Source organism: Ovis aries, chromosome 15 (assembly GCF_016772045.2).
Source record: "Ovis aries strain OAR_USU_Benz2616 breed Rambouillet chromosome 15, ARS-UI_Ramb_v3.0, whole genome shotgun sequence".
NCBI lineage: Eukaryota > Metazoa > Chordata > Mammalia > Artiodactyla > Bovidae > Ovis > Ovis aries.
The window spans coordinates 53,500,756-53,525,298 of NC_056068.1; the positions used below are offsets into that span (position 1 = coordinate 53,500,756).

The 24,543-nt window shown below is 47.1% G+C and overlaps 1 protein-coding gene across 1 annotated transcript in view; it reads right to left on the reverse strand.

The window, feature by feature from the left end:
* MAP6 (microtubule associated protein 6) overlaps positions 1 to 24,543 on the reverse strand; it is an 81,200-nt gene that overhangs the window by 16,498 nt on the left and 40,159 nt on the right. The window contains exons 2-3 of the mRNA XM_042233263.2: positions 5,264 to 5,477; positions 2,438 to 2,637 (exon numbers count right to left, since the gene is read on the reverse strand). Of these exons, the coding sequence (XP_042089197.1) occupies positions 2,438 to 2,637; positions 5,264 to 5,477 (414 nt within the window). The remainder of the gene's footprint in view (positions 1 to 2,437; positions 2,638 to 5,263; positions 5,478 to 24,543) is intronic.

Below are 24,543 nucleotides of genomic sequence, written 5' to 3' on the forward strand. Positions count from 1 at the left end.
AACAGGCATTTGAAGCTTGGCCGCCTTCAGAAAGGCGAGACAGAAACACTGCTTGTGAGGCTGAAATCAGTTTCAGTCAGCATGTTTGGGGTACAGAACAAGACCGACTGAGTTTTATTTGTAAACAGCAGAAATCAAAGGTTTCTTGCCAGTGAAGTGACACATTCAAGAGTCAAAGTGAAGTACCAACGGATTTTCTCAGCGGGAGGCTAAAGAGATGGGCAGACTGAAGACGTCGCGAAGAGACACCCTACAGGTCCCGGAAAGCCTCAGGTGGGGCAGGGAGGAAGCTCGGTGCCTGGGGCTGCAAGGGGGCAGGAGGCACTACAGTTTGGACAACACAAACTTGGATCAGACACGGGGATAAGCCCTATGCACCCTGGTGGTGCTGTGGTGGAGCCAGATTTATACACGCTGCCCATCATGGCCGGCTCCTGGTCAGGCACACAGGCCTAGAACAATCGAATGTTGAGGGAATGGTCCCTTGTGTGATGTAAAGTTTGGTTTACTTGATCTGCAAAGAAAACCAGATTCTATGGAGAAATTCAAACTGTGGCTAACAACAACATGTTTGATGAATACCAGATATCTCAAGAGAACGAACGTACATTAGCAAATTTCCTGGACAAAGTTAAGGTCCTGTTGATGGAGCTCCCTGACATTGTTTAGACCAGCTAGCAAACACCTGAATCAGTACTCAGATCTACTCTAGCCCCTTCCATCGAGGCATCCAAATCCGTGATTCACAAACACTGACACTCACTCACATGGTCTACCTTCCTCAGTTCTTCATCCTCACAGTTCCTTCTCTGGAGCTGCCTTTCGGAAGACGGCAGAAAGGCCTGCCTGGCCCAGGGCTTTGTTTCTGCAGGTCCTGTCCTCTTAGGAAATAGGGCCTTCATAGTGAAGGCTCAGTTAATTTACAAGAGACATATTAATAAGCCCGAAGGGGACAAATAAAATGGTGCAAATGGGGATTTTGCTGCTTGAACAGTCAGAATATGAGAGAGCTTGTGGAGGCTCTATTTCCCCCAACCTGAAGGACCTAAAGGGACTTCTGAGGTAGGGAACTGTGAGGACTTCACTCTTCATCGCTTTCAGGACAAAACAAAAGTACTCCTGAAGAGGCCCCAGCAGCTTCCGAATGCTGGCGACAGGAAGCACCCTGCATACATGAGAAATAAAGGGTACCAAGGAACGGACACGCCGTGGGGTTTGCAAATGTAATTGTTCCGGTAGGTATATGGCCTTTCCACAACTCCCTGACTAATGCCCACAACACAACTCAAGCACAGCTGGGGTGGCACTGCCACCCCTGGCTGCTTTGGCCACACAGACGCAAGACACACAATACAGGGAGAGCTGCTTTTCTTCAGGAATGAGGTTAAAACAAACAAAAAAAAAGCTTGCTAATTACCGAGCAGGGAACACTCCTTGTCTTAGGCTAAGTCACAGAAATCTCCCAGAACCTGAAGTTCAGCACGTTCCGTCCTCTCCAAGAAACAGGGCAAGAACAGTCCAGGCAGGGACAGTAACCACTAACACAGTAGCCGCTATGTCTGCTTCCTGCTGTGTGTTTCTCAGAAGAAAGAAGCCACATTCTAAATACACTATTATTACACCTTGAACTTCCTTCCTCCAGTCCCTTTAACCAGTCACTTTGCAAAATCAGCAGCACTGGATAGGTTGGGGGTTAACAGGAAAACAGTCTCATTTCTGTCACCTTCCTATGATGTCTGGAGGGTACCTATGACACCTAACTATTTTGCCCTGGCGTCGTTTTGGTCATCATTGGCACATCTCTTACTCAGCATAGAGTTTAAAGCCCACTGGTAGGAAACTAAACATAGTCATCTGTTTCAAGCAAAAGAGTCTATGAAAAAATTACTTAACAAACACAACCCATTTTATTGAGATTAAGGCCAAAAAAATTCTTTTTTTTTTTTTAATATTTCCACAAATCTTGTCAATTGCTGAAGCCCAGGTCAGGCTTCTATAGCACAAGATAACTGCGAATTTTGGAGAAGAACACCTTTTACCTAAGTTCAAAATTGATCACCGGCGCAGATGCTGGGGAGGAACAGGAGGAGGATGCCCCACATTCATGCCGAAGTATAAGGGCAGTTCCTCCGGTGTCCTCCGCCTGCCTCACCAGGCGTGCCTGCCCCTGCCCGGAGGGAGGCACTGCCCTGCAAGTCAGCCGCTGACGGGTCCAGGGGCCCCGTGGCGTGGCCCTGTCTAGATCTGGACAGGAGGCAGGTCGCCTGGTCTCTGAAATAGGATCCCCCTGCTCAGAGAAACCAAAGAGCTCCTAGAACACTCAGGACCCATGCAGACGGGAAGCCTCTAATCAATTTTGTGGCCTTTTTTGTTGATTAGTGAAAGAAAAAAAAAAAAAAAAGGGAAGAGAAGGAGAAAGAGAAGTGCAGTGCATTACTCTTTAGCCTCAGCCAGCTTATTGTTCATCTCCGCGCTCTGCTCCTTGTCGGCGGTGGGCGGGGCGGGGCGCGCACCCTCCGCGCTCTTCTTCTTGGATGCCCGGCCCGACGCCCCCTGCTTGTCTTTGGCCTTCCTCGGGGGCTTATGGCTCACTGAGGTCTTTTTTGGTTTGGAACTCTGGAGACTAGGTTTCTCCACCTGCACGGAGAGACAGACAGACCGCAAACAGAAACACAGAAGGGGCGGGATTTGGAGGGAGAATTTAGAGAGAAGATGTGATTAGTGAAAAGATAACCTTAATGAAAGCACAGGACTCTGAGAAGCATGGCATGTAAAGCCCCTTTGCTGATGCCTGGTCACCTGGCGTCTCTCACTTGGAGCCCCTGGTCCCCCGTTCTAGCTGCCCACTTTCTAGCCACTCTGGCTTCTGATCCCAGCTCTGGCCCCCATTCCCCCCCAAGGCACTGGACTGTATTTCTGGGCTGCTGCCCCTCCCTGTGGGAAGATTGTACCTCACTATCCTGCTCAACTCAGGCAGGCACAGGAGTGGCTTTAGTCAATGAAATGTGAGCAGAGGTGAGGACTCCCCCTCCAGACAAAAGGCCAAGAGTCAGCCCACGCTGCCCAACCTACTCCTTTCCTCTGCCGCAGAGAGGCTGCTCCTCACCCTGAGTTTCAGCCTGAAGGGGTATGGATGTGGAGAGCTGCAGCCCACCCACGGTGGACACATGGTAATAAGAAATCAACCTTTGTTGATGGAAGACATCAGGATTCTGGTCTTTTATTCACAGCAGCAGCCAATCTTCCCTGTTTCTGAGCTCCGGGGAAAGGACGTCCTCACTGAGAGGCTTGGGCGGGCAGTCTTGCCCAGTGAGGGCTTCAGCGTCCCCTCCTTCTCCCTGGCTGGCTCCCCAGATGGTCTTCTCCAGAGCTGCCGTTCAAGCCCACTTCACTCTCCCCAAGCTTTCTCTGCTAGTTCTTCCCTCCAATTCCTAGAAGATGGCTGTGTCTTCTCTTTCTCAGTGGCAATTCTGGGCCACTGGATATGGTCCCCCAATATGTTACCCTCCTCCCATCCATCTCTGGATTTCCTTTCCCCAATCTTCCCTCCTTCCTCCACTCAAATCTTTTGTCCAGAGCCAACCCTACATCTCAGTCCCACTTCATCTGTAGAAGGGGGACAGAGATGATGCGGGGCCTCACCAGCTGGGTCATCCACTCAATGAGGTTCAGGGGCTCTCAGTCACTGTCAACCTATAAATAAGATCATCCTGGCTTGCCTAGGCCTGAGGGCTTTCATGGAATATGGAACCATTAATGTTATAACTGGAATAGTCCAGGCAAACTGGGTTGGGTAATTCCCTTACCTGTAAACCAGTGGTCCTGGACCAAAGAGGAAACTCCGCTGGACTGCAAGACTTTAGGTCAAAGCAGAGCAAAGGCTACATAGGTTCTCAGACTTTTTCTGCTATTATAGAAAGGAGAGCTGATATTTTCATGATTCCATGTGGCTTGATATCATATAATAAGTTATGGCATGTGTGATTCCGGCCTCAACAGCAGAATCCAACAGGCTTTTCCCCTCTCATGATTGCACATAGGGATACAAATAAGGCAAAGCATTGTTGGATGGCATCACTGACTCAGTGGACATGAGATTGAGCAAAACTCTGGGAGATGGTGATGGACAGGAAAACTTGGTGTGCTATAGACCATGGGGTCACAAAGACTCAGACATGACTTAGTCACTGAACAACAACAACAACAATTGTCTTCATAGGAAAACACCTGAATCCACTGTATCTTACTTAGAAACGAAAATCATTCACAAACGGTTCATCATAGTAACAGATTACTTGTAACACTTCTTGCAGCTGATGTGACAGGTGTGTTCTGACAGACTAAGGATTGCTGCTGGATGGAGGGAAAGGACAAGAAAGAGCAGGTGATTTTCAGGGACTCGGGAGGTGAGAAAGTGTCCAGTGATTGGAGCAGAGGATGAGGCAGGGGCTGGGTGGGAAAGAAGTCAGGCGAGGATGCCCCCATGTCTGGGCTAGCCCTTCAGGGGCAAAAGCACAGTTATTTTAAGACAAGGGGGTTTAGGGCCCAGGTGAGATTTTCTACCATTTCTTTCTGAGTTTCTCAAAATCAGAAGCTAGTTCTCTGGAAATCTAACAGTTTTTAAGCTGTTTTCATTTTAGGTAATGTGTGCTCAGCCGCTCAGTTGTGTCCTACTCTTTACGACCCCATGGACTGTAGCCCAGCAGGCTCCTCTGTCCATGGGACTCTCCAGGCAAGGATACTGGAGTGCGTTGCCATTTCCTATTCCAGGGGATCTTCCCAGCCCAGGCATCAAACCCTTGTCTCTTGAATCTCCTGAATTGGCAGTCTCCTGAATTTACCACTGACCCACCTGGGAATCCCTGTTTTAGGTAATGTTCCTTTAGAAATTTCCTTTTGATTTAGCAAAGGTTGGGCTTCCCTTGTGGCTCAGCTGGTAAAGAATCCGCCTGTAATGTGGGAGACCTGGGTTTGATCCCTGGGTTGGGAAGATCCCCTGGAGAAGGGAACAGCTACCCACTTCAGTATTCTGGCCTTGAGAATCCCATGGACTGTATAGTACATGGGGTTGCAAAGAGTCGGATATGACTGAGCAACTTTCACTTTCACGGTAAGAAGCCACTCTGTCTCTATATGCTAAGACGGAAAGAAGGGACTTTAGAAGGTTAAGGAGCAGAGTTGGCAGTAGCCCCTCCCCCATCTCTGCTACCATTAACCCCTCCCATGTCAGACTGCTGATGGGTCCCCAGAAGATCTGTCTCACCTTTGGAGGTTCCTTGAAGGGCTCGCTGTAGAGGCTGCGTATTCTTCTGCGATCAATGACCTTATTGTCAGCTGGGGTTGGCTTATTGGCCTCCCCTTTGAACTGGGCACTGTAGCTGGTCTCATGAGCCATCTTATCATCTGGGGGCTTGTACTGGGGCTTGGCTTTTATGGGTTTCACAGGCTTGATGTCTGTCCATGCTCTGAATTCATTCCTGCAAATCAAAGAAAAGCTAAGTGATTCGATACATCCTCTATCTGGCAGCAGGGCCTTCTCTCAGAGCTGCAAGCACAGCAAGCTCTCTGTTAGTGTCTGTCATTCTGACTGATGTGTGGCCGAAGAGTGAACTCTCTCTCCTCTTGCATAAATGTAAACATTCCTTCTGGCCCAGTCAAGGTAGATTGTGGCAACAGCAGTAGTACCTCAGAGAAAGAGTGCAGGCTCCTAGCTCCCACTGCGTGATCATGGACAAGCAGTTCTAATCTTTGGGCCTCCTTTTCACAATATCTAAAATGAGGCTGAGAAAAAAAAAAAAGATCAAAAACTAAGATCATGGCATCCGGTCCCATCACTTCATGGCAAATAGAGGGGGAAACAGTGAAAACCATGACAGACTATTTTCCTGGGCTCCAAACTCACTGCAGATGGTGACTGCAGCCATGAGGTTAAAAGATACTTGCTCCTTGGAAGAAAAGCTGTGACAAACTTAGGCAGCAGAGTAAAAAGCAGCCAGCAAAGGTCCGTCTAGTCAAAGCTATGGTTTTTCCAGTAGTCATATATGGATGTAAGAGTTGGACCATAAAGAGAGCTGAGTGTCGAAGAATTGATGCTTTTTAACTGTGGTGTTGGAGAAGACTCTTGAGAGTCCCTTGGACTGCAAGGAGGTCCAGCCAGTCCATCCTAAAGGAAATCAGTCCTGAATATTCATTGGAAAGACTGATGTTGAAGCTGACACTTCAATACTTTGGCCACCTGATACGAAGAACTGACTCACTGCAAAAGACCCTGATGCTGGGAAAGATTGAAGGCAGGAGGAGAAGGGGATGACAGAGGATGAGAGGGTTGGGCGGTTTCCAAGCTTGATGGACATGAGTTTGAGCAAGTTCCAGGAGTTGGTAATGGACAGCGAAGCCTGGTGTGCTGCAGTCCATGGGGTGGCAAAGAGTTCGACATGACTGACTGACTGAACTGAACTGAAAATGAGGCTGAAGACTCAATCTTCAGTCACTTATGAGTTCAGCACATATGACCCAATGCTGCTATGTGGGAGGTGAGAGAGTTGTGACTGTTACATGGACGGTGTACCCAGTAGGTTGTGGCCAAACAAAAAAATGCCAGTTCTGTTCCTTCCTTTGTTGTGATGAAGATATTTTGTAAACCTGAATCCTTAAAGTTTATTCCTCCCTGTGATAGCAGAGGGCTTGATTTTTGTGTGCTGTCTGAAACTGAACAATCTCAATCACTTTAGATGAAAATCCTTATGAAATGTCTAAATGCCTGCAGATCATAAGCGAAATGTACTGAGCACAACTGGATGTCACCATGAGGACTTGTGTTGGGATATATGATGTACAGGAGAGTCTTGGTGGGGCTGGTGTAAATGGCTGTTGGTTCTTACCCCCAGCGATCCCCATCTGCTGCTTTTTACGGTCAGTGTGTCAGGCTGCTTGCTCATAGCACTCTCTCTCCTGGTTTCTAATCTGTTACAGGACTGGAGAGGAGATGGTGACAATGTTCAAATCAGGGTGAAATTAATATCGCTGCTGATGGAGGCCACCGGGTCTGTCCTGTTTGTTGAGTGCAAGACATCGAGTGCCTAAGCTCTGTGGCTCTGAGGTTTTTATCAGGTTTCCCTTCATCTGGGGGTGTGAGAAGCTGGGGGAGAGGAAGAGCCAGTGTACGACTATCTGTCGAGTTAGGTTCTCCAGTGCCCTCTCTCATCCTCATGGTAACTCCCTCCTTCGGGGCTCAGACATGAGTGCCACCAACAAGAGGCCCCAGGGGACAGTAGAGAGAGTGCTCAGACTGTGATGGAGACACACGAATTCTATCCCTCACTCTACCTCTAGGTAGCTGCTGAGCAGGTTTCTCCCCTCCCTGAGTCTTAGTTTCCTCATTTGTCTGAAAAAAAAGGCTGACCAGATGATTTCTTTAGAGTGTCCTTCAGGCTCAGAGGCTCTCTGAGTTGATACAGCTGGTTTGGCAACACTGAGCTGGTCATTTGAGCTCCCGAGGGGCACAGGCTCACGTGTGAACAGAGAGACTACAGTTTCTTAAGAGACCTTCCCCAAGCTTCAGGCTCACCTTTCCAGTGCAGCTGGGACCTCCACCTAGATGCCCCCACCAACTCAAACTCAGTGTCCCTCGAAGCAAATCATTCTGTCTCCCCTGCCAAGTCGTCTTTTCTTCTTGGATTCCCTCGCTGCTCCTTCTCACTCACCCACCCACCATTCATTCATTCATTAAACATGTACTGAGTGCTTAGTTCTGCTTAGGATGCTGAGCTCAAGGCGTGGGAGTGGGAGGGATGGGAGGACAATAAGGGAGGCTTCGTGTAGGAGAAGGGTCTGGGAGCACAGGGGAGGAGCTCCTGGGCCAGGTTGGGAATTGAAGGACAGGTTCTGGAGGGCATCACAGAGGTTGGTGGGAGCTGACCGAGAGAAGGGGTGGGTTCCAGGCAGGATGAGGAGCACACAAAGAGGCGCAGCCCCCCAGGGGGATGCGTGGGAAGCTGAGGTGACAGGGCTGAAACCTGGTGGGGACATGAGAGGCTGGGTAGGTCATGAAGTTCCTGCCAGTCTGGCTGAGGGGATGGTCTGTAACAGGGAGATGCCAAACGAGTTCAAGGTGAATGTGGCCAGATTCCTTTTGGGGAAGAGAACTTTGGAAGCGGTGTGAATGGGGACAGAGTGGAGGGGTGGGGCTGGAGGCCAAGAGGGCTGTGCAGGGAGCTGGGAGGAAAGCAGAGGCCTGAATTGGGAAGGTGGCGGGTAGGCTCGGAACACAGCACCGAGGGGATGGGCAGGACTTGAACTCCGTTGAGCTGGGGGAGGCCAGGCTCAGAGAGAGATTTGGGGGTTTGTGGGATGGGGTGAAGGGATATTACCTATGAGCCAGGGAACCTTGGAAGAGAGGGGATTTAGGAGGAGGGTTGAGACCCTCCTGATTCTGTTAACGACAACACCTACTTAGCTTCTAGAGAGCTTTTTGATTCTCTCCTCTTCCCTGCTGCTGCTACTGCTGCTAAGTCGCTTCAGTCATGTCCAACTCTGTGTGACCCCATAGACGGCAGCCCACCAGGCTCCCCCAGTCCCTGGGATTCTCCAGACAAGAACACTGAAGTCGGTTACCATTTCCTTCTCCACTCCTCTTCCCTACACCTCTGTAGACTCAACCCATTACCACAACCTGACTTCTGAGCCATTCTGCCTCCACAACAGGCCCAGCTCTGGCTCGGGTTGTAGCTGGGTCTCTGATCACTATTACCTGCCTGAGGTGCCAGGCCCTCCCTCCTTCCTTCCACCCCCAGTTCCAAAGCCCTGATACTTGGCCCAGGTCTCCCAGTAGCCAAAGCAATAAGAACCTGGCTCCTGAAATATGATGGCAGAAACCTGGGTTCTCTTCTCCCACCTCTGCCTGCTTGCTACAGAATGAGGGCTGAGGTAGGTATACACCGGCCCTAAGCACTGTTTCTGGGCCATCTCTCCTAGGCCGGGCTTCGCAGCTTTCTCTCTGCAGTGGCTGGCAAAGGTCTCACTGTGAGCATTATCAATGGGATGTGTCCTTGAGCGGACAGCTCAGTAACCCTGGTCTTGAACAACTTTGGTGCATCATCTCTATGTGGGATGTGTTAATGAGTCTCATAATAAGTTCACCACAGTTACGACAGGCTGTTAGGTTTAAACCCAAATTTTATTACCTAGAACTTTCTTTGAATGCTCCACAAAGCCTTCCCCAGCCACATGGAACAACTAATCATATGTCATAAAAAAAGAATTACGTACCATTCATTTGTTACCTCTTATAAGCTGGAAGATTGTTTTTATATATTTTCTATAATCCTTACAATGACTTTGAAAGGAGATAGTATTATTTTTCTTTTTATGAAAGAGGGTCACCAAGGCTCAGAGAGGTTAAGTGGCTTGCATAAGGCCACACAGCTGCCAAACAGCAGAGTTGATTCTCAGCCCAGGTCAGTTGGGCCCCACAGTCCACCTCCTTCCCACTGCACTTGGAGAATGTTCTGGAGCTGCAGCGTGCCCGAGGCCCCTGCCTGGGTAGGGTTGGGCCTGCTGTCTGCAACGCCCTGGAGGCTTTATATGATGCAGACTGGACAGAGAATACCTGTGCTCCTCTGGCCCTCAGATGCTCCACCCAGAGCAGTGTGGGCCACACTCCCAGGTCAGTCACATCTAGTGTCTCTGGCCGTGAGTTTCATGGTCACCTGTCAACATCGATTCCCCTTTCTTGCAGCTAGATTCCCGTGTGTTCATTCACTCATTCGTTTGGCATTTGCCAGACTCCAGCCATGACATGGCACATGGCCCACAGAGACGAGGAAGCCAAGGTAGAGGTCTCTACAGTTAGTGAGGCACGGTTTGTCCATGTGGGATCCCAAGAAAAACCAGAATGAAGCAAATGGGACAGAGTCCAGAAGGAGAGAGGGGGAAAGATGCTCTGTTCTAAGGGGTCAGGTGGGGAAGGGACACTGAAAGATGTGGCTGGAGACGTGGGTGGGGGGAATTGGGCAGCAGTGAGGTGTGTGGGGCAGGTTCAGAGGGCAGGTGACGTGCTCAGGGAGTGGGCGGCTGGGGCTCTTGGAGGGACGGCAAGGTGATTGGGTGGGCAGGAGCTGGGAGCAGGCTCCAGAGCTTGGAATGCCACATCAGGATGCTTTTTCGAGGCCTGGGGAGCCACTGAACACTGCTGAGTGAGCTGACTCATGGTTCCTGTTCCTCCACTGACAGTATCCCCTCCTTGTGGACTATCCCAGTTTTATTCTTCAAGGCCCAGTTCAGGGCTCTCCTCTTCCAGGAACCCCCTCCTGGATTTCTCAGTCCAAAGTCTCCCAGTTCTTGGCTCCTGGGCCCTCTACTGTACTGTCTGACTCTCATGATGCTTTAATTCTTTCATGATTCTATTTGTCTCTCTTGGGAGATAAGATACTTAAGAGAAAACTCAGAACAGAACTCTCCTTCAGGTCCAGTCCCATTTGCATGGCTGTAGAGCCATATTCTTTACCTTTTCCTGTGGCAGACTGCAGGTTAGTGGCCTGGCTGCGTGAGGACCCCAGTCCCCACCTCCCTGCCAGGGCCCTTCCCTCACCCTGGGCCATTATTCAGAGCCATACTCCGTGTCTTTCCTATATTCTTCGTTAAGACTGAAGAGTTTGGCATTCAGTAGGCATTTACTAGAAACAGCTGTTACTGGAGTTCCTTTCTGGTCAGCTCCTGGGCCTCCTCTGAGCTCCTCCTGTCCACCCAAATGGGGCAGTGCTTGCTCCTTGGAGACAAGAGAACATCAGAGACTTCGATCTAGTGTCCATCATGCTGAAGTGATGACGGCCTCACCAGCGTGGCTCCTGCCCTTGCCAGAGGCCCTTTGTACCAGGTACCAAGCTCTGTTACCTGTGTTTCCCTGCTGCCCTGCAAAGCACAGCAAAACATCCAAGACGTATTTGGAGGATCAAAGAAAATCAAGTGTTCTGTTCTACTGCAGAGACTTGTGAAGGCTGCTTATATGTAGGGCTTCTATTATTACTTAGAGTGTTAGTTGCTCAGTTGTGTCTGACTTTGTGATCCCATGGATCGTATCCTGCCAGGATCCTCTGTCCGTGGGATTTCCCAGGCAAGAATACTGGAGTAGGTTGCCATTTCCTTCTCCAGGGGATCTTCCCAACCCAGGGATTGAACCTGGGTCTCCTGCATTGCAGGCAGATTATTGCTTAAACCACCTCCCTAAAACCCATGAACTGCAGGTCTTAAGTCCTTGTTGGGAAGTTTCCCTTCCTAGGGTGAACATGTGAAGTCACCCAGCTTGCATAGACTCCATCCTCCCTAGATGGATGGGAGGAGCCCAGCACCCCACTGAGTGCCCTGATAGGAAAGGGGCTGACTGGGGGCAGCGGGAGCAGCCGAGACTCAAGGCAGGTAAGGAGAAGAAGGCTTAACAAACACTTGCCCAACACCTACTTGTTAAAAGGCTGAGCCCTTTAAGCATCTAATCCTGCTTTAGCTTGTGAACACCCTGAGCGGTCACTGTTATTCACCCCATGCCGAATATGAGGAACTGAGCACACAGCAAAGGGAAGCGACGCCAAGTCAGTAGAAGCTGGTATGCGGTGAGGCAGTTACTGGACCGCAGTCTGCCTGACTCAAAGGCCTTCTTGTATCTGCTTCCCTGCACTTGGGGATGGGTGTGTAACCCACTTCTAGCTCCTGGCAGTAAACACAAGAAAGCACTGCTCTTCAGGCCATCTGGTGCGCACTGCAGCAAGGCTCTGGGTAAACTTGGAGGGCGTCCCCCCCCATCTGCAGGCTGCTGCCCTGGCCTCCTGGAGTTGTTCCTCATCCACAGTGTTTCCTGTATCAGGATTAAGGAAGTCACGGGGACAGGACGCGTTGCCAACCTTGCCAACCGCATTGCCAAGGACCCCCTGTGCCTGCCATAGCAGACCCCCAGATGGACCCATGGGAGGGTCAGTGCATGACTGATGTGCTAATAATCCCTGAAGGGGCAGAGAGGGTTTGGGACTGTGATGTCTCTCTATGGTGGGTCAGCTGCACAGAGAAGTGGCTCCACTTCTGTGTTCAGATCTGGGCTTAAGGACTCCTTAAAGGACTCTGCTGATGGCTCCATGTGCTAGGAAAACCTATGGAGAAAGCCTGGGCTGGTCCCCAGGCTCTAGCCAGGGATGCGTGCTGTCTCAGGGGGACTCAGTGGACAAGATTTTCCTGACCTGCTCCCTCACGACCTTTAAATCCCAGCCCGGTCATGTCCAGAGTGGCTGCTGAAGCAGGGCTTTTAGATCGTGCTAACGATGAGATGGCTGGATGGCATCACTGACTCGATGGATGTGAGTCTGAGTGAACTCTGGGAGTTGGTGATGGACAGAGAGGCCTGGCATGCTGCAATTCATGGGGTCACAAAGAGTTGGACACGACTGAGTGACTGAACTGAACTGAACTGAACCAGGTGAAGTTTTTAAAGGGGTCACCAAACACCCTACCTTCACCTTCTCCTGTCCAGCCCCTCTGCCTACCTCACCTGAGCCCTCAGCACCTCTTCTCTCTCCCTGGACCTAGCATCGGCATCCTGGTCCCTGTCTCCTCATTCTGACCCACATGAGACACGCTGCAGGGTAAACCTGACTCCAGCTCAGCTGTGGGCACACTGCTCCCCTCTGGAAACACCTTAGCTGTCCCCAGGGTCCTGAAGGACCAAGTTCCCAGCTGAGGGCCCTTCTGATTGCCACACATCATGATTTCTCAGGATGATATGCAGGGCCCTATGATGTGGCCTGAGGTGACCCTTCCAGCTTCCTTTATCTTCATCTGCTCCATCACTGAGTGAGCGCTTTCTGCATGCCAGGCACCTTGTAATGCCCTTAGACTGCGCTGTCCTATGCAGTCCTCATAGGGACCCTGTGCCTGGGAGGACGCCATGGCCCCATATCCCCAGACACAGACTGTGCTCTTCTGCCATGCTGTTCCCCTTCCTGGCACGCTATTCCCTCCACACCTCCAGTCGCTGAAGCACTGCGTGACCTTCCGTGCCAGGCTCCAGTGTGCTCCCCTCTAGGGAGTTCCCAGGTTCACTGCTGAATCCAGCCTGCCTCCTCTGACCTTCACCTCTTGGTAGCGCTCACTGTGCTCCAGCTTGTCCTAGGCTCCCTGTGGAGACATCTTCCTTCCCTCCCAGACTGTGCCTCTGCTGAACGTCAGGACTGTCTCTCCATCCCTGTGTAACCCTCACTGTGCCCTGGAAAGGGATTCAGAATGCCACCCCCATCTCACCCCTGTGAACAGCTGAACACGAAGTTCCTGGGTTGCCCCCGCTAGGGAGGGGAGATAAAGTTGCTACACAAGCATCTCATGGCCTCTACACCACTTCTCACAGTATGTCCACAAATTCCTCCACACTCCTAGTTAGTATCAGTGTTAGAATCAGTCGTTCAGTCATGTCCAACTCTTGGTGACCCTATGGACTGTAGACTCCTCTGTCCATGGAATTCTCCAGGCAAGAGTACTGGAGTGGGTTGCCAGTCCCTTCTCCAGGGGATCTTCCCAACCCAGGGATCGAACCCAGGGTTCCTGCATTGCTTGGGTTGTAAGAACCTGAAGGAGAACATTTTGCAGCCTTCACTGGAGGTAGGAAAGCCTCCGATGCAGAAAAGTTGGTTAAGAAATAACATGCCTCGGGGCATGGTCACAAGCAGAAACAAAGAAACTCAGGCGCTCGTGGGAGAAAATGATGCCTCAGTGCACACAGCACATGCAGGGCTCAGGGAAGCACAGGTAGGGAGGTCAGGGAGGTGGGAACAAGCACAGAAACCAGAGAAGAACAGAGATGGTGGTTCCGTGGCAAGAGCGCAGGCTCTAGAAATTAAATAAACTGGGGTGCCATCTCGGCACTCTCCATCAGTCTCTCATCTGCTCTACAGCTTAGTGAGCTCATCTGGAAACTCTTGGACAGGGCCTGTTTCACAGGATTGATGAGGGTTTATGTGAGAATGCATTAGTTGTAGAAGGCCTGAACATCAGAATTACCAAATCTATGGTGGATAATTATATATTAATGTATTTGGTTTTCATTACACAGTCACGTGTTCAAGAAAAATGATGGCATGTCTTCTCCATTCCAGTCACGGAGCTGGAAACACAGTGTGAAAGCCAGATGCTGCTTCTGCCTCACTGACCTTGCAGTCAGTGGGGAGGTCTAAACAATTACACAGACATCAAACATCCGTCAAGGCTATTGTTTTCTTCTGACCACTGCAGTCAATGTTCCAGTGCCCGAAATGCACAAAATGTGGACAGAAGCTCCCAGTGGCGATTTCGTTTTGTTTCTAATGATTCATTCTGAATGCATTTCATGTTAAACTCAAACAAAGTGGCATTCAACGAATGCCTGATTAATTGAATCTCCAATACTGAGGGTCCACTATAAGCAGATGTTCACTTCTTAAGGCCTTGTCCCACTTAAGCACATTTTCCTGCAGTGATTCAAGGGGAGATATTGAAAGAGCAATTACAGAGGCAGAGATGGAAGACAGGCGGGAGCTGGGTGATTGATGAAGCCAGGTCCCAAATGAGGAAGGGGGAGGGAAGGCGTCTGGGGAATGCAGGGAGGATTTGGCCTTGCGGAGACATTGTACAAGAAGAGAATAGAGGCTAGCCCTTCGTTTCTCATGTGGAAAAGCCTGACGTTTACAAGAAACAATGGAAGAGAATTATAGAAGGACAGTTTTATAGCTGCGAAGAATATCTACATGCATTAATTGGTATAAACCACTTCTTAGCAGAAGTGAAGGCAGAATAATAGATTATTGCCAACTACAATCAAATATAAATTCTGCTTCTCTGCCCATAAGCTCAGATTTATTTATTATGTGTCCTAAGTCCTTGGGAAAGAGAATTCTTTCTCCATTCTCTTGACAACGGAATTCTCAACAACATTCCTCGACTGCTTTATGAGGAAAGAAAACCACACTTTACAATCTTAATGGTTTAAAATCTTCTTGCAGATGCGCATCAGTGATTTGTGTTGTCATGGAAACACTGTCTTCGTTCAAAAATCACGGCTACGCTTGTTATATTAAAGTGTTCTAGAAGGGAAGCGGGCTCCTTCTTGAACTCTGACAGAGGCAGAGAGTGATGTCGGTTGCCAAGCTATTGTCAGGAGTTGGTTAAAGGACGCAAGATTTGTAGATAAAAAGAAATGAACATCCCTGAGCCTAGAGGGTGGCAGGAGGCTTAGAAGTTCTCTTCTTCCAGAGGGGAGTGGATGGTCGCTTCTTCCAGCCAGAGACGTCTGGGTCAAGAGAGGAGTGTCATGATCTATGCAGGTATATGTGCTTCATGCATCTTTCCGTTTCTTTTGTGTGAAAGGAAGAAAAGGGACTCTTATGGAGAATGCCAACATTCTAATCATTTAAGATTGCTCTTCTTACCCATTAAGATCTGGTATGCATGTGCAACACTGTGTACGATGGCTTTCTAAAGCTAGGAAAGCACACACTGGGCAAAAAATAAATTGTCAGTATGTAAAGTTGGAAGCTAATCTAATGTGAACAAAGAATGAAAGGAAAAGAATCCTCCTTTCTCTTACATGGAAATATCTGTCATGGACATCAGTTGGCAAAGACAAGTGTCGGGACGTGCGTCCCCTCGACAGGTAAATGGCTCATTCTGCAGGTCACTGCCATCTCGGTCTGTCATGGGCTGAGTGGGGCTCACAGGCCCCTGTGCACTGGGAAACAGTGCCTCACATAGAGACAGACACGTGCATGAACTGTATATAATCACGAGTTGTTCAGTCGCTAAGTCCTGTCTGACTCTTTTGCGATCCCATGGACTGTAGACCACCAGTCTTCTCTCCCCACAGAAATTTCCCAGGCAAGAATACTAGAATGGGTTGCCATTTGCTTCTCCAGGGGATCTTCCCACCCCAGGGATCAAGCCCGCATCTCCTGCATTGGCAGGCGGATTCCTTACCGCTGAGCTACCAGGGAAGCCCATAATTTAGAATACAGATAGATAAAAGTGAAAACTGCTCGAACTAGGAGTCAAACATTTGTTTCTATACAAATTCAGATAGCAGTATCTATGCTAGGAACTGTAGGGAAGAAAAAGGGTGCAAAATTAGAAACTTACAGTTGGCAGAGTGAGAAAGCTTGGTGGTGAAGGTAAGTACACACACAAATAGGCCTCATGCAAAACAGAATAAGAGCTAGATGAGAGGCTGTGAGAAAATCACAGTTAACTCCCTCCTCGATCCCTCACTCCCATGTTTGCATTATTATCCTGATTCATTGGTTGCAGAAATGCAGGGTTAGTTGAGCTGCAAGATCACAGTTGTCTGGTTGAGGCTGCTCTCTTCTGGATGGTTGTGTCCCCAAGGACACTTGTCTATTCCTAGCAGAAAGATGGTTCCTAGGACAGGAAATGGGAACGCTTAGAGTTGACCCAAAGCGGGGCAAAGAGTGCTGCCTCCTTCTGGGTAAACCTAGAATTCTGGGAGAACATTCCCATGAGATGATCTATAAAAAGTAGTTGATACACATTGTACGATATACCTACTGAAGTGCCTAATAAATATGTTTCCTCATTCTTTGTTTTGTGTATAGGAGGGATTTGTAAATCTTTTTAAATAAATAAAGCTGATGCTGAAGATATCATTTTATGACTTTTTGAGATCTATGCTATTTACTCTTTAAAGTATAGCTCCATTATAAGGAAATACTAAGAACAACTTTATGTCAATAAACTTGACAATATAGATGAAGTGGACAAGTTCTGAGAAAGAGGCAAAACACAAAAACTGACTCAAAAAGAAATAGTAAATCTAAAGAAATGTATTTCAAGTAAAGAAACTGAATTGGTAATTTTAAATCTTTCCACAAAGAAAATCCAAATGCCTGATGATTTTTCTATCAAACATTAGAATTAAAATTCACATTGTTGAATTCTATCAAACATTAAGGAAAAAATAAATACCCATCCTAACAATCTTTTTTAAACATAGAGGAAGAGAGAACACTTCCCAACTCATTTTAAGATGGGTGAAATCAGGTATTACCCTGATACCAACCCAGTGAAACACATTATAAGAAAACTACAGGCTAACATTACTCTTGAATATAGATATTAAAACCTTAACAAAAGATTATCAAATCAAACCCAGTAATGTATGAAAAAAAGTTAAAGCAGCATTAACAAGCGAGATTTACCCCAGGAATGCAAGTTTGGTTTAACACACACACAAAAATTATGTAATATGCATTTTCATAGAATAAAGAACAGAAATCATACGATCATTTTTAACAGATACAGAGAAAACACTAGACTAAATCTAACACCTTTTCATGATTGAAAAACTCTGTAAACTAGGACTAGAAGGAAATTTCCTCAGCCTAATAAAGGACATCTACAGACACACCACAACTACCATCGTACTCAATGGTGAAAGACTTAACGCTTTCCCCCTAAGATCTAGAGTAAGATAAGGTTGTCCACTGCCATTATTTTTATTCAGCATTACAGTGGAGTCAATAGCCAGAATAATAAAAAAGACAAAGATATTAAAGGCATACAGATTAGAAAAGAAGTAAAACGATCACTATTTGCACATAACATTAACTTGCATTTAGAAAATCCTCAGGAAACCACAAAAAGTTCCAGAACAAATGGATGAGTAGCAGGGTTACTGGATACACACTCAATATACAAAAATTAACTACCTTCCTACAGACTAGTCACAGATATAAGAAAATAAAAAATTTAAAACTCCATCCATAGCAGCATCAGAAAGAATAAAATACTCTGGAACAAATTCAACAAAAGAAGTGCAATGCCTGAATGCTGAACACTACATAATATTGCCGAGAGAAATTGAAGACCTAAACAAATGAAGACCTACATAACATTCTTAAATTGGAAGATTCAATATGGCTAAGATGGCATTCTAGAAATTGATCTATAAATTCAAAGCAAATCTTAAGATCCCAGCAAGACTTTTTGTGGAAAATGACAATCTGATTTTAAAATTGATATAGAAATACTGGAGACCTAGAATTTATATACATTTTTGAGAAAGAGAAACAAAGTGAGTATTGCTATTTCCTTATTTTAAAACTTATTATGAAGCAACAGTAATCAAGTGTGCTTCTGGCATAAAGATGGACACATAGATCCAGAAATTGATCTTTATATACAGTAGTGTGTTGAAGTTGACCTATCTTAACTCACAGAGCTGACGATCAGATTTTCAGAAATTTGGTGACCTGATTGTTAAATTTTTGGTAGCTTGACATTAGCTATGTGAATGTATTCATACTAGGAAATTGGCCAATACTACAAATTAAGCCCTTTCTTTTCCCCAGGGAGTTAGTTGTTAAACATTTATCATCATACTACTATTCATAAATTTGTTTTTGACAAAGGTGCTAAGATATATCAATGGAGGAGAAGATAAATTGTTCCAGGAAAACTGGGTGTCCATATGGAAAGAAAATTAACCTCAGTCATCATTGCCTTATACTACATACAAAAATTAATTAAAATGGAGCTAGATGAAATTCTAGATCAGTTTCTAGGATGCCATAGACCTAAACTAAAGGTAAACTCTAAAATGATACAACTTCATAAAGTAAACATGGAAGAAAATCTTGTGACTTTGGAGTAGACCAAGATTTCTTAGATATGATACAAAAACCAAAAAACAATAAAATATAAAAATGATAAATGCAGTTCATCAAAATTAAACATTTTTACTCTTCAAAAGACAAATCAGAGTCTGAGAGAAAATATTGCAAAACAGGTATCTGATTAAAAAATATCTGTATCTAGAATATATAAAGATCTCTTAAAACTCAATAGTAAAAAGACAGACAACCCAATTTTAAAATGGGAAACCTGCTGATAGACACTTTACTAAAGAAGACATACAAATGGCAAATAAGTACGTGAAAATTTGTTCAACACCACAATTTGTAGAGAAATACAAATTAAACCCACAGTGAAAAGCCACTACACACTGGCTAAAATAAAGATCACTGACAACATTAAATTTTGGCATGAATGAGGAGCAACTGGATCTTTCATACATTGCTGATGAGAATGTAAAATGGCACAGCTATTTTGGAAAAAATTTGTTTTTAAGTTAGCCACACACCATTGTGCTCATTCACTTTAGTCGTGTCCAACTCTTTGCAACCCTATGGGATGTAGCCTGCCAGGCTCCTCTGTCCATGGGATTTCCCAGGCAAGAATACTGGAGTGGGTTGCCATAGCCTCCTCCATGTTATCCTCCTGACCCAGGGATCAAACCTGTATCTCCTGTGGCTCCTGCCTTGCAAGCAGGTTCTTGACCGCTGAGCCACCAGGGAAAGCCGCACAGCATATGGCCTAGCAATTCTAAGCACCAAAGAGAAATACACTGCAAACAACAGACACAGAAGTGTTAATAACAGTATTACTCATGGAAGCCAAAAAAGCTGGAAACAACCCACATAAATATTGGACAACTAATACGTGAATAAAGAAAATGGTAAGTCCACACCAGGGAACAATACTCAGCAACAATAAGGAATGAATCAATATGAATGAAATCTCAAAAAATATCATGCTAAATGAAATGGCCAGACAGGAGACACAATGCATTGTTTGATTTTGTTTGTATAAAATTACTAGAAAAGACAAACTGTAGAAACAGAATGATCTATGGTTGGCTAGCAGGAGGGCTGATGATATTCTAACACTGTTTGCTTGCCCTAATGCATAAACTCATTAAATCTCATCAAACTGGACTCTTAAAAGGGGTAAATTATTTGTCATGTAAACCATACTTCAATAAAGCTGTTAAAACATCCAGCTGGATCATCCTCTTTCCTCACATCCCCGCTCATCTTGCAGAGCTGATTCCTGCCTCCTCTGGTGCCCTGGGACTTCTCTGTGCCAGCTTCTGTGTCTGATTGCTCACAGCGGGCTCTTGGTTGTTTCCAAGACCATCTGGGAGGCTTGGGAGGACGATGGGGACTTCTAAGCCCTTTCTGTGACCCAGGTGCTTGGTTTGGAGGCTGGAACCTTTCATCATGCCCTCAACCAGTGCTGCTGAACAAGTAGTCATGTACTCTTGTCTTTGATTTTTTTGTTGCTGTTTTGGTTGCACAGCATGTGGGATCTTAGTTCCCTGATCAGGGGTTGCACATGTGATCCTGCAGCGGAAGCATGGCGTCTTAACTATTGGACAGCCAGGGAGGTCCCTTGTCTTTCCTTTTTTGATTGTAAAAGTAACACGTAGTTGTCCATTTTCCTTTTTCCCATTAATTGGTAAGAATCTCTGTAAGTGTTAGAAATAAAAATATGACATAATATTTCTCTGCCACTGTGTTCCCCAGTTTGTCTTTTGCCTACATCTCTATGGCTCTATCTATGTCTATGCAAATCCCAGTGGCCTGCCATGGCCTCCTGTTGGGACTAGAGCCCTCCTGCTTGGGGCCTCAGGGTGTTTGGATGAGTCCATGAGAGACCCCAGTGTTCTACAGCAGTCTCCTGAGCATCACTGGAAAGCTGTATACATAAGGCCTGAGAAAGGACAAGAGTCAGTGTGGCTTCCTCGCTTGTGGTTACATCCATACATAAGCTTTAAATTTGCACAGGGCCTAATCTATAAATTTTTTCCTTTATCCTTTTACTCTTGAGGTTATGCTTTAAAAGTCCTCTATGTCAAAATCATATAAATATTTATAACTTTGCCTTTGTGCATTTATGTATTTATTTTTCTTTAAATCCTGAGCCATTGGGAATATATTACTATTTTTACATAGACTGCCAAAACAGACAGAGCGTCACAGTACCCACTATTGGCAAGGATGTGGGGAAACTGTAGCCTTGTCCAGCACAACAGGGCTTCTCTGTAATCCCAGGGCCCAGCAGAGGGTCTGAAACATCACACGTGATCACCGCATATTTGCTGAATTTGTGAATTTAGTGAATGAAGTGAATGAAGCTTTAAAATTGCAATCCTTTGATCTCACAATTCCATTTCTAGGAGCTTGCCTTAAAGAAATAACTGGACAAGAAATTTTTTTTTTTCATGTATCATAACACACTTGGTTATCATCATGTGTGAAGGCTGCAGATCATTGCTCTGTTTGGAAACAGGAATACATTCTTAGTCTGACAGTGGAGCATGGCTCCAGAAATTATTAAATGATATTGAGCATAACAGTATTAAACAGATGATCCCCATGATGCCATTTTTTGTGCATTTAATGCGTTTGTTTCTTGCTGCTAACGATTCATTGGAAATGACACCACTTAAATTCTCCCTTTGACTGCCCACGCTCCACCCATCTGAGGTCAGAGGAGCCCTGAGATGCAGCAGGGAGAGGGCAGCCTGGCAGGAAATGGGTGGGTGGTCTGATGAGTGAATAAAGGACTTCATTTACTCAGGCAGACTAACCTTGTATGGCTTCAATACCATTGTTTCTCTTTATGTTGTAAGTTTACTTCCAGGAAGTCTTTCAGCAACCTGCATGTCTGAGGAAGCAAGAGACCATCCTCAGAGGCATCAGAGGCTGAGAGAACGTGAGCCCATGTTCAGGCCACACAGTCTGGAGGGGCTTCTTCAAAGCTGGGGTCCAGAATCTCTTCCTGAAGCCACCGCGTAGAGTGTGTCGCTTGCCTGGGTCAGAGGCCAGCATAACAATGATTTGCTGTGGCCAACGCCTTTAGAGGCCGGTTGCTAGGGGGCCGGAGAAAATCTAGGGCTGCACTGTGTCTGTCTTTCTTCCTCTCTGTTCCAGCGTGGGAGGAATTGACTTGTTCACTCTTCAACCTTCTGTGTAGTCCTTATGGCTGGAGGTCCCCCGAGTCCAAGACTGGGGCAAGAACTTACCTGGGCTACGTCTGTCCGGCAGAGCCAGATCTGAGCCGAGGTCTGTGCAATTCCACGTTTCAACCCCACAGGCTGCCCTGTGAAACCTGAAACACTCCCATTACTTTGTGTGTTGTACATGCCTGTCCTTACCTGGGATATATTATTCTTCCCCTTTTTTTGGCTGGAAAAACTGCTATGTCAAGATGCAATTCAAATACAGGCCCCTAAAGAGGTTAGACATGAGCATGTATAACACAGGGGCTGTTAGGAAAAGGTCTGTGTTTCTGACACAGGCAAATGTTGGGCTGTGACTAGATCCTGCCTGACCCCTGCCCTCATCTCGATTGAGCAAACAGGATTGAACCCAGCACATCACAACACAGCAGGCACCCAAACAATATTTCGAGTCCTGTTTCACGCCTCTGAACCTCTGCTAGCTCTTTTGTTCAAGAGGCACCTGTGCAGTCTCAATGAGTAGCATGAAGTATGAACTTGACTTACAGGAACTTTCTTAGGGCAGGAGCCCCACCAATACTGGGAAGCACAGGCGAATGGCAGGGCCTGAGGAGGGCAAGTGCTCCAGAGTTGGAGGCCTCCCACCCCAAGGAATCTGAGGGGGTTCAGAAGGTGAGTGGGGGTTTACAGAGAAGGGGAGGCACTGACATTTCTGGAAGCAGCATGGGGATTTCTTTCACTCTTTGAGCTCTCCAGGGCTGTTGAGAGGAAGAAGATCCCATCCATAAACTCAGGAACACAGCCCGTACTTGGAGCTATCTCAGAAACATCCCCGGAAGCAGCTTGGAATGGCAGGTTCTAGCTGGGAAGGTCATGAGCTTTCAGCTGGGCAAACAAAGCCCTTCGGGGGAAGCAATTAATATTTCATAGGTAACTTCTTTCAGATCAATGACCTGCCTTCTTTATCTAACACACTGGGCAGGTCATCAGAGGGGTGACTGAGGGGGAGAGAAGAGAAGGAATGTGTTGGGCCAACAGTGAGCCATGTGTTTCACAAAAACAGGTGCTATGTGTGTGCTAAGTCATATCTGACTCTTTGTAACCCCGTGGACTGTAGCCCATCAGCTCCTCTGTCCATGGGATTCTCCAGGCAAGAACACTGGAGTGGGTTGCCATGCCCTCCTCCAGGGGATCTTCCTGACCCGGGGATCGAGCCTGCATCTCTTACGTCTTCTGCATTGGCAGGCAGGTTCTTTACCACCAGTGTCACCTGGGAAGTCCCACTCTCATGTAAATCCCCACCTCAGCCCCATAGCACATCCTCTCTGCTGTCTTTGTCTCCTGACAAGCTGGCATCTTTCTCTCATTGGAGGTTCTTGAGGGAAGGGGCTGTGTTCCCAGAGCAAGTCCAGGGCCAGGCACAGAGCAGACATTCAGAAGAGGCTTGTCAGGTGAACCCGACTGCAGGAGAATCACAGAGGAGCAGCCCTGGACAGCCACGCCGAGACTCTCAGAGGCTCATATACGGGGCCGTGGAGTAACAAGGGAGAGGTGGCAGAAGACACTCGAGACTTCCGAGCAGGGGGTGATGTGATGATGTGGCTGCGAGGTACTTTGCTTGGGTGACTTGGGGCCAATTAGAGATGGGGGAGATGGAGAGACTGAAGACTGCACTCTCACGTATGTTTTAGTAAATGATGATAGAATCACAAACTTAGTGTCAGCTCTGCTAACAAACCATTGACTTCCGCACTGAGTACCTGCAGCAGTTATAAGATGGTTTTCCTCCGTTGAGGGCCTGTGCTGTGCCAGGTGCTTTGCACTCATTATTTAATCATTTAATCCTCAGCACTACCTTTCCAGATGGACATGATTCCTTTCCATTTTAAGGGTGAGGACAGGAAGCTCGGAAGAGTGAAGTGACTGTCTAAGGCCTCAGAGAGCCTGGGCGCCAGGCACCAGGGAGAGAGGCTAAGGCACTCCCTGTCTGTGAGGGCAGAGGCGAAAGATAAGCAGCCTTGAGACCTGTGGTGTGGGAGGTGCTGCAATCGACAAACACAGGGGAGACCAGAGCAGGGCTCTAACTGTTCTTAGGGGGTGATGGACAGTCTCACTGTGAGAGGTGATTGGAGAGACGCATTATTTTTCTTTTCTTTTCTTTTTTTTTTTGGAGTGAAACCAGACTATGCAGAACCTGAAAAGGAACAACTAAAAGCAGAAGGAAAAGTATGAAGAGCATCACTGCGTGAGATTCTAAAACCATTTTCAGGCTTATAATCATTTAACACAGAGGCTCCTGTGCGTGATTTCCTAACAATGGGATAAGAATGTCTTTCTGCTTCAGGAAACTCTGGGGCCATTAGCAGAGTCCCAGGGACTCTGGGAGAAAGATGGTTGATAATCCAGCAGCAGATGGCTCCCCATGGGCCACCACTCAATTAGGGTGCTGTGAGGGGCAGTGTAAGAGACACATGAATTAGGGGTGGTGGGGGAGAGGGCACCTAGGGTGCTGTTGCGTGAGAGCCAACATCAAAGGGGGTCAGGGACTGAGACACCCCCAAATAGCAACTACTCTCTGCAAGCAGCCATGGCCGTACGTCCCCTGTGTGTTCATATGCATCAGTGTGTGTGTGTGCGTGAGCTCTGGCCAAGCTGTAAGAGAAGGGAGAGTTGGCAACAAAAGGAAAATGAAAACGAGTGATCTTTTCACCTGGAGACCGATT